We start from the raw sequence: 16834 nt of genomic DNA, 5'->3' as shown, positions 1-16834 counted from the left end.
GCCTGTGTTTTGGGGGGGTCGGTTGGGGAAGGGCCCTATTTGATGGTGAGACCAGAGCGAAACACACCAGCTCCCCTGGGTGAAGAATGCCCGGCAGCTTCCGGTGCCTCTGCAGCTGCGTGGGACTCACCCTGCACCCTCAGAGCGAGGCATTATTTTCTCTCTCTTGTCAGATACCGACGCCCACGCAGGAAAAAGGAAGCACCTTTTGTCAGATGCTGCGGCCACTTCCTCTTCAGAAGTCTCCAGCCAATCTCGCGCTTTGCAGAATGAGGGGGCCGAGGCCAGCTGCCGGACTGCGTGCACGCTGGGCCGCGGGCTCTCCCCTCCTCCTCGGGCTCCTTTCGGCCGGCCTTGGCCTGGGCGGGAGCAGGCAGCTCTCTGGGTCACAGGGGAATTTTCTCTGATACAGATCTGGACCCTTGAGCAGGACCTGGCTGGGGCCCCAGCCGCCTCTCCACCCCCTCGGGGGTTCCTCTCTGGCCTCTCCACCCACGCTCTGCACACTGCTTCATGTCCCTCAGTCAGTCTGCCTGTCTGCTCCTCTCCATAGCTCGGTCCAGGAGCGTGATGACCGGCGAGCAGATGGCAGCCTTCCACCTGTCGTCCACCCCCAACCCGCTGGAAAGGCCCATCAAAATGGGCTGGCTGAAGAAACAGCGGTCCATCGTGAAAAACTGGCAGCAGAGGTACTTCGTGCTGAGGGCGCAGCAACTCTACTACTACAAGGACGAAGAGGACACGAAGCCACAGGTACTGCCAGGCTGTCTGTCCCCATTACCAGGGCCCTGTCCCCAGGCCTGCAGGAGGCGGATATGGAGCCCCCTTAAATCGCTATCAACTCCCAGGGGCCTTCGTACTGGGACTAGACACACATTTATTTGAGAGGAGGTTACTCTCTCCTTTTCACCATTTTCTAGATAAGTAACCTGAGTTGCAAAGATGACAGGGTGACCCTCCTCCAGGAAACCCCAGGTGAACGCCATGGACCTTCCTAAGGGCACCTCTAAGTCAAGGCTGGCAACGTGGTCTTGATGGTAATGCTGAGTATGGGGGCTCAGAGGGAGTGGATTTGGGGGTCAGGAAAATGGATTTGGGGGCTTTCATGTATTTGTTTGTTCAATCGATATTTATTGAGCATCTATTATGTGCCAGACAGTGTTCTGGGTACTTGGAATAAACCAGTGAGTAAAATAGATAAAAATCTCTGCCATGTAGAACTTAGAAGATGAAGGGAAAGGCAGAGAATAAACATAATAAATAAAATGTATGCAGTTTGTTAGGAAAATCACTAGTTCTATGCGAAAAAAATAAAATGAGTTAAGGGGGGAGGTCAAGCGTTTGAGGGAGGTGTTACAATTTTAAAAAGGATGGTCAGAATGATCTGTGAAGAGAGTGACATCTGAGCAAGGACTAGGGAGGAGAGACAAGTAGTCAGGCACATCTCTGGCGGAAGAGCACTTTCGGCAGAGGGGCTAGCCCGTGCAAAGGCCCTGAGGCGGAGCACGTGTGCGGAATAGCAAGGAGGGCGGTGTGGGACCAGCAGAGCTAAGGATTAAGAGAATCAGAGGGGATGAGGTCAGAGAGGTTGCGGAGGGGGAAGGATTGGGACACACACTGCAAAAGCTAGTGTATGCCATAATAAGGGCTGGAGTGTTTACACTGAGGGTGATGGGGAGAAAGGGGACATTCTTTGACTTATGTTGTAAAAAGATGGCTGTCGATACAATGTCCAAAAATAGATTCAGGGACAGGAAGGAGGCACAAGGTGAGAGGTTATAATGTTTAGAATCTCAGTGGGAATTGTGAGCTGGAGGGAAATGGGTCAGATGCCTGATATATTTTGAAAGCAGAGCAAACAGGATTTCCCAATGGAGCTAGAGGGCTTTGATCCTAAATCTTGGGCCTAGATCTTTTCTCCCTGCATCACTGATCCTCGTGGCCATCATGCTGCATAAGAGTGAAAGGGGTGCTTTAGCAATTACCCTGGGACCCCAGGTCTAAACTCTGTCTCAGGGCAAACAGGACAACTGGTCACCCTATCTAGATCTCATGTCTCTGGAAGTGGAAGACAGACTTTAGAACAGTAGTTCCCAACGTGGGGCACATGCCCCACAGGGGGCAAGTTGATTTTTAAGGGACAATTTGAGAATGAGTTATTAACAGTGAATTTTTTGCATTTCTTAAGGTTCTAGGGGCTTCATATACAGCATATAAAAATATATTGTGACATTTATGCATTTCAGTTCTCTGTTTTGAAACGTTATTTGCTATTTTTTATATCATTTCATATTATTATTACTTTTTTTTTTTTAACAATTTCTTAGTGATTTCTTCCTCAGTACTTCAACTGTCCTTTCGTTCTTTTATTTTTCTCTTTCATGGATGCCATGGTCTTTGGAAGCTTGTTCAGACCAAGTTAATGGCCTTTTAGGCTTCCTCCACGTGAATAGGAGTTCACTTTTTGAATAATAGGAATTATATGTCACAGGGGGAGGGGGGCAGGCATCAGGATTTTAGAGATGCTTAGGTGGGGCATGGCTAAAAAAAGGTTGGGAACCACTGTTCTAGAATCTTCCGGAACCAGAAAGAAAGCCCCAGGAAGGGTGAAGATATTGGGGGTTCTTGGCAGGGTATGTGAAGAAATGAGACTGTCATTTTGGTAATAAGAGTTCTCTTTAAGGACAGAGTTAAGGATCCATGATGCGTCAGCAGCCCCTGGCTAACAAGGCCCTCCAGTGGGGGCTGTGATGTCTGTCACTTCAGAGGCCACAAAAGGGCCAGAAACTCCACCCCCGCCCCCCTCCCCCCAGACCCGGTTCTTGCTCAGTGTCCTGTGCGTGGTGACCAGATTTCCTTCACTTTATGAACAACCCAGTTCTATCAGATCCAAGTAATTACAGGCTCAGAGCGTGGTAACTGGTGCATTGATAGCTGATGCCGGAAGTCTTCCCATCAGCAGAGAGCAAGAGAGATGGCAACAATGTGTGGGCTTTCCAGAATGAGCAGAAAGGACAGCTCAGCGGGGTCTACTTCCGTGAGGTGTGGAGGGTGACGGGTGTGCTTTCTCCAAGCTTGTGTTCTTTTCCTGGCTCTACTACCATCTGACTATGTACTTATTTTATTTTTCTGGACACCCCCCTTTTTTGGTAAAATTAGACAATCATACCTGGCCTGTATTTGTCATAGGATCAAATGATATGTAACATGTGTAAGAAAATTCTGTTTTGAAAAAGCATAAACGATGTCAAAGGGTGAAATAAATTAGTGAAGGTCCTAGCTTCTCTCCCTTAAGTCTGGAAAGTCCTCTCAGGATTACATTAGTTTGGGAAAATTAGATAAAGCTGCTTCCAGGATGACAAGTAGGGTTTATTTTGTAGGAAATCTCTTAATATATTTGGTCAATAGGTAGAGAGCAATATATCAAATGAGAAAAACTACACAACCCCTAAATTGATGGCTGAAAAAAGCATTGGGTAAAATTAAATAATAATTTCAGATATAAAAAGTTTATTTAAAAAAAAAGTTTTTAGGAATACAGTGAATTTCTTAGAAAGAATATTTTACTTTATTTGAATATGTATATTTTGATTACAAAAGCTATATGTGTACATAATGGGAAATTTGTAAGATGTGGGAAAGCATAAGGTAGGAAATAAAAATGATCCCATTAGCAAAAATAACTACCCAAATCTTATATATATATAAGTATATATATACATTTAGGAACTTGTCTATTCTAAATGCAAAGTCAACATAATAATATTCTTTAGTTAAAAATTTAACAATATGTTGTGAGTATTGTCCATTATATAAATATTCTTCTACAATGTAATTTTTATTGGTGGTAAAATAATCTATTGTATGGACATTTTATAATCCATTGGGCCGATGGTTCTATATTATTATTACAAACAAGAATTGAAAGGATATCCTTGTAGATTTTTCATATATCCATAATTACTTCATTAAGATAAAGAAAAATCTATTCAAAATAGAGTACTTTTATTATGCTACCAGTTAACATTGTTTGGGGATTCACAGGCATTTCAAATACCTAAAATGAAATGAAAGTTACAGACATGAGCTAAGTTCTTTGGAAAAAGTAATGGCATAGTTCCACACTATGTTTTACACCATTCATGCTTTTGGATGGATTAAAGACTTAAATGTAAAAAAAGTAGCTAATAAAAATCCTAGAAGAAAATGTAGTTATCCTCAAAATCTTTGGGAGGCAGGTGTTTTATAAGCATAGCAACAGAGACAGCACTAGGGAAAGCAAATTTAATTGCATAAATTAAAATGTCCATACCTTACATAAAAACCAACATAATAAAACGAAAAGTCAAATAATAAGCAGGAAAAATTGCTTATGTACATATAACAAACAAATACTTTTAATATTTAAAGTATTCTTTAAAGACTATAAGAAACAGCTCAATAGAAAAATGAGCAAATGACATAAGTGGATAATTTCTCCAAAAATGCAATGGACAAAAAATGCACATAAAAAGTTCAATCTCATTAATAATTAAAAAACATACAATGTAAACCAATGAGATACTACTGCTCCCTTATCCAATTGGCAAGGATTTGTTATGTAATCAAATTGCCAAAGATTTTTTAGACATTTTAGTGTTGTAGGGAATAGGAATTCTCATGCACAGCTGGTGGAAATCATCATCCATACCACCTTTCTGGAGAGGAATATGCCTTTTAAAAATGCAAACCCTCCAGCGGCCTGGGAGTTCGTGGGGCCCACTGAATGCTTGAAAATTGCCCAATTACCCACCGTCATTCCCAGCACAGAGAAGTCCCTTACTGTACGTTTATTTCCTTGCCTTCCTGTTTCACGAAAGGAGGATCAAGCATCAATGTAAAACCAACCCCTAGGAAAGCCTGTTACCTAAGGCTCCTTATCACCTGAGCCTGAGAGCGACCAGGTGCCACTGGATTAGCAAAAGCAAAACCTTGAACTATTTCTCTGTCAGAGCCCATCATAATTGTTATATGCATTATATCATCATTATTTAAAGGACTTCTACTGATACTGTTTTCTTGAAAATATTTTTATTGGTTTCAGAGAGGAAGGGAGAGGGAGAGATAGAAACATCAATGATAGAGAATCGTCAATTGGCTGCATGTGCCCCAACTGGGAATCGAACCATGACCTCCTGGTTCAATGTTCAACCATTGAGCCATGCCATCTGGGTTCTATTGATATTCTTTTATTTCTATAATTCTGTTTTGGGGTGTGTGTGTGTGTGTGTGTGTGTGTGTGTTTTAATGATTTCAGACCCTACTCCTTGGGAAGGAGCCCAAGGAGATAAGATGTAAACTTTAAAAGCTCACACTGGGTGAATGTAATACAAAGCCAGGCTCAGGAACTCCATTCTCACGTTAATAGGATACTTTTTTAAACATCTTAAATTTTGCAAAGTATTTTCACACTTGGTGTCTATTTGATCCACACCCAAAACCTTTGAGTTATGCAGAGCACAAGATACTAGTCCCATTTTGCAGACAAGGGGACAGAGACTCGAGTTCCAACGCTTTGCCCAGGTTCACAGAACCCCATGTGGGACTGGAATCTGTAGCCATGCCCGCTCCCTTCTGGTATATCTGGCTGGAATGGACAGAAAGACAGAGGGACGGCTATCCAATTCTCTTGATCAGTCCAGTTCTGCACCCTTGCTTCTGCACAGGTGTAAACGTCCCTGGACCATTCTCCTTCCTCTGCCACCTGTCCATTACCCTTCCTCCTAGCACCCAAATGTACAGGGGGCCTGAGGAGGAGAAATGGTCCAGCTCCTTCTATCCCAGCCTCCCAATTCACTGGTCCCATGCTCCATTTCAAATACAATAAGACCTTTTGAACATTTTTTTAGGTGGCTCTTTATATCTTTTCTCTTTGATATTTTCTTAAAGGAGAAATTCACTAAGGAATCAACTCTGGGTCACCCAATCATCAGAAGGGAGAGGGGACCCTGGCCTGTTTGGCTCAGTGGATGGAGCGTTGGCCTGCGGACTGAAGGGTCCCGGGTTCGATTCCAGTCAAGGGCATGTACCTTGGTTTCGGGCACATCCCCGGTGGGGGGTGTGCAGGAGGCAGCTGATCGATGTTCCTCTCTCATCAATGTTTCTGACTCTATCCTTCTCCCTTCCTCTCTGTAAAAAATCAATAAAATATGTTTTTAAAAAAAGAAGGGTGCGGGGAAGGTAGGATCAGTTCCAAAATTCAGCCACAAGAAACTGATCAGGTTATACTTATAGTCAGAGGGGGCTCTTCATTTAATTGAAGATTGGCAATGAAGTATCTAAATTCCCCCAGGAACAGGCCCAGTCCTATTGTTTAAAAGCAAAAACAACTATTCTGAAGCAGAAGTGAATTCCTTACATCTATCTGAACCCCTGTTGATTTACAACCATAAGATAATTTGCTTCAACTAATTTAGTTCCTGTTCCCTGTTCCTTTGTGCCTTTTAACTAACGTTTTAATTCTCTTTTGTGCTTTTTGTGCCACTAAATCACAGTAAAATTTATCTGTCTTTCTTTAAAAAACAAAAACAAAAAACCAAACCCTTTGACCCTGCATTTCTAATTTTAGGAATTTAACCTAAGTGGAAAATTAACATTGATGTAGGCAATTAAATTTACCTGTACAGGTTTTCACCAGGGTGTTGTTTATAACAGTGATGTGAAAACAATGGTAGGGGCTAAATTATATCAGGGAAAATATAGATATAGATATAGATATAGATATAGATATAGATATAGATATAGATATAGATATAGATATAGTTATATGCGTTATATACAATAGAATACATTTCAGCCTTTGATGCCTTAAATTAATACTTGTTGAAATTGGAAGACATCCATAATATAATTGTTTTGGAAAAGAAAGCCGTTTATAACAAAGAATTATGTGTATAGTAATCCCATTCTTGAGGGGGAAAATCATGAATGTGTATTTATGGAAAAAGGCCTGGAGAGAAACACAGAAGTGTTAACTGTGGTTATCTCTGAGTACTGGAGTTACCATAATTTTAATTTTCCTTTTTTTGGGTCTACTTTCTAATTTTTCTATGACAAAAATATAAATTCATTGTCAATTTAAAAAGAACACATGCACATTGACCCCTAAAAACCTCAAAAAGGGAAGCTACCCCCAAATCTAAGAGCAATCAAATGAAAGGGCCCTCAAATGTACTGATGATATGCATGTAATTGGTGCAACCTTTCTACAAAGCAATGTGGCCATATTTCCAAGAGCCAAAAAAATATCACATCTAATCATTTTGGTTTTAAGAACCTGTCCAAAAGCAATAATATATGCAGTGCTACTTACAGTGAGAAACATTGGACCTAATGTCCAACAACGGAGAATGATTAAATAACTTATAAAATGCTAAAGATGGACTCTTATGTGTATGCTTTTGAGAACCTCTAGGCTTGATAGAAGGCAGTCTGTGCATTTTTTTTTCCTCTGAGGTCTCAGAAAGGTCTGTCTAATTCTCACACCAATTTTTAAAAAGCATTTCATGTATATATATAATATATATATTATTGATTTCAGAGAGAAAGTGAGAGGGAGAGAGAGATAGAAACATCAATGATGAGAAAGAATCATTGATTGGCTGCCTCCTGCAAACCCCACACTGGGATCGAGCCTGCAGCCCAGGCATGTGCCCTGACCGGAAATCAAACCATGACCTCTGACTGTAAGCATGGTTGATGCTCAACCACTGAACCATGCCTGCTGGGCTCACACTAATTTCTGTGGTGTAAATACTCCTACCATGGCTGATTCAAACTACTAACATGACATCACTGAACACAGAGTTGAGAAGAAGAGATATTATATAGAATTTCTATCACATAAATAGATTAGATGTGAATAACCACATGGACAAAAATCATGGTTAAATATAGTAAATAATTAGGAAGTGGTGAATTCTTAGTACTACTAACTTTATTTTTAATATAAAATATTGCTTTGTAAGTTTATATAACAACTTTTAATAATGCCGTGTTTAACAATTGGTTCACAGAGTTCCTGAAAATATAATAGTTCTAAGCCAATATAACCGGGTTCTGGTATACCATTGACAAACCTCTCTCCCCATGATCATTGCTGTAGGATTTGTGGCCTCCAGCATAAACCTCTCCCTCCTTCCATCTTTGTACAGGGTTTACCCCAATCTACTTGTCAAATAGGCAAAAGTGGCCATAGGCAATTTAAACCCTTTCTTTTCTGGGACAATACTTCCTTCCCTTCACTGTTCCCACCCCACCCCATCCCTAATAATGTCTTTTTCCGTATTTTCTACTCTTCCTCTCTCTTGTTCAAGGTTGTCGTGCTCAATATGAGGAAATGGCTTGCAATTTGTCATTTATGCCTTGGTGTGATTTAGTTTAACTCTGATCATTACTTCTTCCAGCAAGGAAATGGGGGCAGTAAATAAAGCCTAACTTGTAATTCTGGAATCCCACTGACCAAGGTTTAAGTTATAGCTTTCCTATTAACTAGCTTTGTGATCTTGAATCAGCTAACTAACTTCTGGGAGCCTTACTTCCTTATCTCTCCAATGAGAAAAATATCAGTTATCCCTCATAGAGCTCTTCTGAAGATTATATGTGATAATATATTCAGGCCATTTAGCATAGAGCCTATCACCTAGTAATTGCTCAATAAATGGTATTTTATTTTACTATTTTTGGGTGAAATGATTTGGGTTATCAAATAATAGTTTAGAGAGGCACTTGGGAGAGGCAGGTACCTCTTTTTCCCCCTTCCTATCTGGCAATGCTCCCTTCTGTCTGAAAATGGTGCCATAGGTCATGCAAATGCCTCAACAACACAACTTCAGGGTCATTTTTTTTTTTTATGAGACCGTTGATATTTAAAGATGGTAATGCCTCAACAACACAACTTCAGGGTCATTTTTTTTTATGAGACCATTGATATTTAAAGATGGCGAGGACCATGTAGATGGAGGTTATTTTTAAGTAATGAACTTAGAGAAATGTAAAAGGAAATGCAGACTTCCCTTTTATAGACAATTTTTTTTTAGTTTTTTCTCCTGCCCTCTTCGTCTCCTCCTCCTTCTCCCCCTCCTTCATTTTCCTTTCCTTTTCCCCTTTTCTCCTACTCTTCCTCCATTTCTTCTTCTTTTTCTTCTACTTTCTCATTCTTAGACATTTTTATTTCTAGACATTCTAATAAACATTTATTCTTTCGGGGTCCTGATCTGATCTGAGAATTCCTTAAGACTCTTGCCTTCATAGCTTCTTTGTTGCCTGTCCTCTTCACCCACACTTTGTTGTAGAATAAAGACACACATGTCTACTCAGCTCAGAATCAGACATGCTACCTCCAACAGCCAGTGCGATGTAACTTATGAGTAACTAATGTAGTACGTAATCACTATGTCTCTTCGTGCAGTCACTTGGACTTTCAAAGCATCAGTTTCCTCATCTGTAAAGTAGAAGTGGCAAATCTTGCCATGCTCTTGATATGGAGCTTTGCGGGGATCTGATGAGCTAGGCTTGTGACCATGTACTGTGAATGGTAAAGCCTCAAGCATACTAGTACCCATGGTGAGAGTGACTTGTTTGTCTAATAGCATCTTCATGTACAAGGGGTTTTGAACTCACTTCTGAGATGAATTACTATTCTGCTACTTACTAGCTCTGTGATGTTGGGCAAATTACAGAACCTTTCTGATCCCCAGTTTTCTGCCTTATAAATGGGCATAATGACATCCTGCTTGGAGGATTGCTAGAAGGACTAAATGAATAATATATTCAAGGTGCTTAGCAAGGGGGAAAACTCCATCCCTTTGAATGACTACCTGTGGCTCAGCACTTAATGCCCCCTCTTGTAGCCCAGCAGGTAGCATGGTCCACCCAGCCTTCACAAAGACCTGATATCTGGTTTGTCCAGGAAGTCAGGTCCTTGGAAAAGTGGGAAGGGGCAAGTGTTGGTGAAGATGCCCCCTCAGCTCATTCTCCTGTCAGGACCTTATCCTTTTCTCTCCAGACACCTAGCTTGCTCTCCGATAGCTACCACTTTATTTGATTGAGGCCTGAATAGCAGAAGGGCCTAGCTTTCCATGTTCTTCTCCATCCCATCACTATCCTACCTGTCTTCCAACTTAATGTTAGCTAATAGGTGATACAATTGCTGCCCATCGTAAAGGCCTGACTTTTGATCTTTCAGGGTTGTATGTATCTACCCGGAAGTACAATCAAGGAGATTGCCACAAACCCAGAAGAAGCGGGGAAGTTTGTCTTTGAAGTCATTCCAGGTAAGTGACAAAAGGTGGGCCAGAGGTATATTACATTCTTATTTTCTTCTGGATCCTATAAGTCAAAGCTATATTCAGTGAGTCTGTCAACAGCTAACCAACCAACCTAATAAGAATGCATAGTAGGGCATAGCCAATTCACTCAGTGGTTAGAGCACAGGCCTGCGGACTGAAGGGTTGTGGGTTCGATTCCTGTCAAGGGCACATACCTTGGTTGCAGGCTCAGTCCCTGGCGCTGGTTGGGGTGCATGTGGGCGGCAACCAGTCGATGTGTCTTTTTCACATTGATGATTCTCTCTCTTCTCCCCCTCCCTTCAATTCTCTTAAAAAAATCAATGGAAAAATATCCTCAGGTGAGGATTAACAAACAAACAAAAGAAGAATGCATAGTAATTCCGTATATAGTCAATGAACCATACTAGCTCATTAACTAGCAAGCAAACTAAGTGGGTGCGCATTCTTTCAACTCTGTCTGCATTCCCTGAGCATGGACTTGGAGCCAGGTGTTCCATGACTAGACGCTGGGACACTGATCTGGAAAGTACATCATCCCTGCTCACTAAAGGAAGTTCAGTCTAGAAGGGGAGTGGGACATTAAAATTAAACTCTAAATTGAACCATGTGAAATTGCCATTTTGGTAGGTGGAAAGTAGTTGACAGTCAACCGTCTCTCCTGTGGTTCAATGTGACCTAACAAGGAATGACAGCTCTGACTTGCTGAGCACTTAGCTCGTGTCAGGTGCTGCAATTCACCTATGGAACATGTTAGCAGCTCACGGGACTGTGCTTTTCCCAAACAAGAGTCACTTTACCTTCCTGGAATGCATGTGGGACAAGGGGAGCTTGCCTTGCTTTGTCTCAGGGCGAGTTTGTATTTGCGTGAATCCATCACACTTAGGCTGCTTCTCCAGGTCTCTTGCTCCTTTGCCAGCCCGGCCCCACCAGGAACTCCAGGTCTGCTGCTTAGGCTGTGCAGCCAGGCAGCTGCACCGCGCTGACACAACAGGGCAGGCCACACATCCCCTGAGCACCCTTTCCCTTAGCTCCCCCCTCACCACTCAGCTGAGGCAGCTAAATGCATAAGAAACTTGATGGAAAAGGCAGTGTCGCAGAGAGGTTAGATGTGCCCCATCTGGAGCCATCCTGCCCGGGTCCAAAACCTTTTCCTGCCATTTACTATTTGTGTAACTGTGATCAAGTTCTTTCATTTCTCCCTGCCTCTGTTTCTTAATCTGTACAATGGGGCCAATGATGATAATAGTGAGGGTTAAATAAAGAAATATATACGAAACACTTGGTACAGTGTCTGGTATACAATTAATGCCATGTAAGTGTTTGATATTTGGGGAAGAGCTAGAGGAAATTATAATGTAGAAGCGAATCCTAAAACTGGCTATGACTATTCATATAAAACAAAGACAAATATTTCTTTTTAAATTCTGCTCTTCCCAGGGAACCTCCTCATGGGTCCTCTCTTGCTTTTTTATCTGAAGGTCTATCCATCTCTCTTCCTCCTCAGAGAAAGAGTTTATTTTTTTAGCCTCTCCTCTCTGGGGAAACCCACCTCTTTCCCAGGATTCCCTCCCCAGCACCATTCATGGGTTGCCACCATCCATGGTCACATGTGTTTCAAAGCCTGAATTTTCAATCTAGGGTAGCTCTACCGAAAACGCCAACTGCAAACTCACCATGGTCTTTGCACCAGTCCAGTACCCTCAGAGATTGCTGTGCTGGGGTAAAATGAAGATTTATTCTCTCATTTTCACTCACACGTGCAGGCTGCTGGGGAAATTCTTAGAAAACACACACACACACACACACACACACACACACACACACACACACGGTCTCGTAAAGAAAAACAATTCTAAAGCATGGCAAGGTTGGGAACAATTTTTCTAAAGGTGCCATTATTTCCAAGATACAACTCTTTACATTATGATGCAGAGACTTTTCAGTCCCTCTTTTTGTCATTCTCCTGTGCAAGATGATTCTCAGGGGCCATTGCTGGCATAAGAAATGACCCTGCTAATCAGGGTCATTTTTTGCAGTTATGTTTTTCTTTATTTGGGACAGGCAAAAATTTAGGGCAAGCTTCCTTCTCCGTTCTTACCTCCTGCAGAAAAATATCTGGTCTCCTACCCAAAGGGAGTCCCCAGGGATAAGGGGGTTATTTCTTCCAGTGCATATGTTGCCTTTGATTCTCATACTGCCTTATTAGATGTCATTCACTTATTCAACAAATGTATTGAGCATCTACTATGAGCCTGGCACTATTATAGGAACTGGGAATCCAGCAAAGAACAAAATAGCCTGCATATAGCCATATATGGGAGGAGACTGACAAGAGAAACAAATAAATGAGTAAATTGTATAGTTTTTTATGCTGGGATAGTACTATGAAAAAAATGAAGCAAAGAAAGACAAAGTGCTGGTTGAGATGGGGATGACAGTGGTTGATTTGTCATTTTAAATAGAGCAGGAAGAGTAGGCATCATTGAGAAGGTGACCTTTGAGGAGCAATCTCAAGGACCTTAAGGAGTGAGCCAAGTGCCCGTCTGGAGGAAGAGCATTCCAGGAAGGGGAACAGTCAATGCAAAGTCTCTGAGCCTATTCACATGTTCAGGAAACATCAAAGAGACCAATGTGGTTACAGTGGAATGATGACAGGAAACAAGAGTAGGAGATTCAGTCAGAGGTGAACACAGCTTTTACTGGTACTTGCAGGCAGTTGTAAAAAGTTTAGTTTTTATGCTATAACGATGGGAAGCCATTGGGAAGCTTTGAACAAAGAAATGACATGATCTGACTTATGTTTTTCCACTCTTTTGAGTTGAGAATTAAAAGAGACAAGGACAGATCAGGGAGACCAGTGAAGAGGCTATTGCAATCATGCAAGTGAGAAATGAGAACGGTGAAGGGGTGAGAAATAATCATTTCTGGATACATTTTGAAGGTAGACAGGACTTCATTTGCTGATAGATTGGATGTGGGAAAGAGAAGCCAAGGTTGACTGCAAGGTTTTTGCCTAAACAATTGGAAGGATGTATTTGCTGAGATTTGTGCAGCTAGCAAATTTTGGGGGGAAAAGCAGGCTTTAGTTTTGGACAGCTATAATAGTAAAAGCATAATATGTTAATTAGACCAGACGTCCTTCCAGATGTCCTTCCGTCCTTCCGGATGAAACCGGGGGGAAGCCCGGGTCCTGGGTGCCAGAGGGAAGCTGGTACCAGCAGCCAGGGGGAAGGAAGGCCTACTCTTGCATGATTTTCATGCATCGGGCCTCTAGTATCAAATAATTGCCTAGATATTAATGATAAGGAAACTGATGTTCAGGATAATTTAGCTACTGCTGTGAGAGAGGTAAGGATAGGATGTTAAGGGATTTAGAATAGGGACTCCCCACTTACTTTGAAGTGGGAAGAAATGATATTAAGAAATATCCCTAGAGAGGATGACATTTGAGTTAGGTTTTTAAAAATGGGTAGGAGTTGCTCAAGCAGGGAAGAAAAGAAGGGAGGCTTCTTTCTGATAAGGAAAATAGCCCAATATATGACACGTTGAACAAACTGTTTAAGTCAGAGAAAACATGTCCCTGAGGGCAGAGTTGCTATTCATGGGCTTTGTATTAATGTTAGGCAGTTTCTCCCAAAGAGAGCTCATCCTAGCACTTCCATGTGCATTTTTTTATGGGGCAACAAAAGATATTCAAAAGCCTTTTGGACCTGGTTTCTTGAACCTATATTAATATCACTGTGCCTCGCCTTCTCTACCCTATGGGATGGCCGGATTTTGAATCTATGTTGCCATTGGGTTATCAGATCTCCTGACCAGAAGTGTGAGTCCATGGAAGCCTTGGCCACTCTGCAACATCTTGAGAGCTGGATGTTTCTCCATGGGGTTGCCATGGTCACACTGAAGGATCTCTCAGGAATCAGGGTAAACCGAAAGGCAGTTCTTAACAACAGAATGGATTGGGGTGTGGAAGGACACCAGATAAATTTTGGCCAAAATTGGGAGCAATATGGCCTAGTGGAAACTCTTCTTGGAAGAAAGGAGACCAGTAGCCCTGCCCTGAGTTTGGCAGTAACTTACTGGGTACCAATGAGCAGGTGCCTGTGAATTTCTGGGCTTCAGTTACATTATCTGTGGAGTGGAAATGATACTAAAGCAAAGGAAAATTGTGATTTCTATGGAATGTTTCAGTTCTGCCTTGAGAACTTTTTACTTCCCATTCTACTTTTGGAAACACCCGGATCTCAGGATGTTCCTGAATAGCCAGGGCTTCCGTGGACTGACACTTCTGGTTAGAACAGCGGATGACCCAATGGTAACATAGATTCAGGATTAGGTCATCACAAAGGATGAAAGAAGATGTGGCTTGGTGACATTAAGATGGGTTCAAGAGACCAGAACAGGTGGGAATTGAAAGTCTTTTGCTTTCCTGAAAGAAAAAGTGCTTGTCTAGAGAACTAGAGTGTCCACAAATATGGTGCTAAAACAGGCTCTCTTTGAGGGAAATGCCCTGACATTGAGAGAAGATTGGGTTGATGTCTGCAAAGGCCTTTGAAATTTAATAGAATCTGATAATTGAAAAGGGTTGCTATTATTTTCTTGTCCTTCCCAAGACCCATGTTTGATGCTCTCCTTCTTCTTTTCTCCTCCTTCTCTCTCCCTATTGTTCTCTATTATATTTTCTCTCATTTTCTCTCTTGGTCTCCTCCCGTACTCTCTCCAACCCCTGTCATTTTGTCCACCATTTTGTCCATTTGAGAACATCAATTCAGGAAATACTACATATATCCTTTTACAATCTTGTGTTTAAAGTAAAAAATGGTAAATAAAATCCTAGCAAACTTCATTTGTCAATTAAATATGAATGAGAACCTAACATTTGCAATGTCTTGTACAGGCGGGAGAGCAGTAATCTGAGCAGAAAGCACCGATTTCATGAGAAAGACACACATACGTTTATTGTCCCTCCCTCCTGAGATGCTGTTCTCTTCCCCACCCCCACAACTGAATTCAAGGGTAGCTTAGGAAACTATGATTGGCATGATGAACTGAACGAAGTCTTCAAACTTGTATGGGGTGATCCTGTCTCCTCTAATACGGAACCTGCCCCATGAATTTCCTCTTCCTTTTTGGTAGCAAATGGCTTCTGTCCTCTACAGGAGCAGCTGTCAGCCCAAGTCACCCTCCCTGACTGCAAGCCATTGTGGTCAGTGTTTGTCTAGAGAACTAGAGCGTCAGCAAAAACAATAAGGGTGCACAGATATTCAGTGCCACTGAGGAAAAGTAGATAATGCTTTGGTGTTGTTTGAAGGATTGTTTAATTGAACCATGGAAGCAATTCAGGTTCACTTCTCTTTGCTTCTTCCTGCTCCAGCCCCTTTCCACTCTAAGACCTTCATTAGTGTTGCTTCTTCCTCTAGCCTCATGGGACCAGAGTCGCACGGGACAGGACTCCTATGTCCTCATGGCCAGCTCCCAGGCGGAGATGGAGGAATGGGTTAAATTCCTTAAGAGAGTCGCTGGCACACCCTCTGGAGGTAAGGACCCTGGCAGGCTTTTGTGGGCAGGTGTCTGTAACATCTCTGGGATAGGAGGGAAGTAGCTCTAGATTTGATCTTTCCTTGAACAGTGTCCAAAGGCCAGAGGACAACTCTGAGGCCATGCTCATTGTCAAGCCTCTAGCTTCCTGCCCCAGGTGATCTCAGCTGATGTCTGGAGTCCACCTGTGAACCTAGGGTCTGGGGCAGGAAGTCAGTTCTGGGACCTGTGACCTGCCATGTGGGGGCTACAAGAAAAGAAGTAATTTGGATGGGACAGCCAAACTCAGGAGTGCCTGCCTCAGTCATCCTGAACAGCGGCAACCTATTACAAAAAAAGAATAACATGGTTTCATTAAACATTTCCCAATTCCCAAACACAATAATTTTATGGTGCTAATCAGGCTGAGATGAAGCTTTTATATACTAAAGCTCTATTATATGCTATCCAGCCTGCATAAACGTAGCTTCAACCTTCCTTATTGCCCTGGATTGTGAAATGGTTGACATTTTCTGTTTTTCCCAGCCCAGCACGTTAGGCTGTCTGCATTGACAAGGGTCATGGATGTTGCCTAATCGTATACCTCCTCTGAGTCAAAATATTGCCTGTGTGCTGTAGCCAACATCTGTATCCCTTGTGCTCGGCTCGGCCCTGCCACTGCACACTGCTTTACTGTGTCATTATCCACATGGGGATTTCTCCCTCCTCCCTCCCCAAGGCCAACATCCTAAGAAAGTCAAGCATAAGTCCTGTAGGCTGGGGAAAGTCCAAGGGAGGAGTACAGCACGATCTATTTATTCAAGGAACAGGGATTGGTTTTGCTGTGGCATTTCAGATGCTCTTCAAGCCTCTCATTGAACCCAAATGATAGATCTCAGGATGAGAAGGCATTTGAAGATAGCAGAGTCCAGTCTGAGGTCCCGGGGCAAGTCAGACATTTGTTCTTCCTGTTTGTAAGTCAGGAAACT

The 16834-nt window shown here is 42.2% G+C and overlaps 1 protein-coding gene across 2 annotated transcripts in view; it reads left to right on the top strand.

Annotated features, from left to right (window-relative positions):
- The window catches only part of LOC102249510 (rho GTPase-activating protein 25), a 49071-nt gene extending 32469 nt beyond the window's left edge, over positions 1–16602 (top strand). The window contains exons 2-4 of one of the 2 annotated variants that reach the window (XM_005884632.2): positions 554–753; positions 10226–10313; positions 15749–16602. In XM_005884632.2, coding sequence (XP_005884694.2) covers positions 554–753; positions 10226–10313; positions 15749–15930 — 470 coding nt within the window. In that variant the 3' untranslated portion in view covers positions 15931–16602. Of the gene's footprint in view, positions 1–549; positions 754–10225; positions 10314–15748 lie in introns of both variants that reach the window. The other variant, XM_014532088.1, reaches the window with a different exon arrangement.
- Positions 16603–16834: the final 232 nt, after the last annotated feature.

The sequence above is a fragment of the Myotis brandtii genome, unplaced genomic scaffold, assembly GCF_000412655.1.
Source record: "Myotis brandtii unplaced genomic scaffold, ASM41265v1 scaffold84, whole genome shotgun sequence".
NCBI lineage: Eukaryota > Metazoa > Chordata > Mammalia > Chiroptera > Vespertilionidae > Myotis > Myotis brandtii.
Note: the sequence above shows the minus strand (reverse complement) of the source record. Positions and strands in the feature narration are given on the sequence as shown.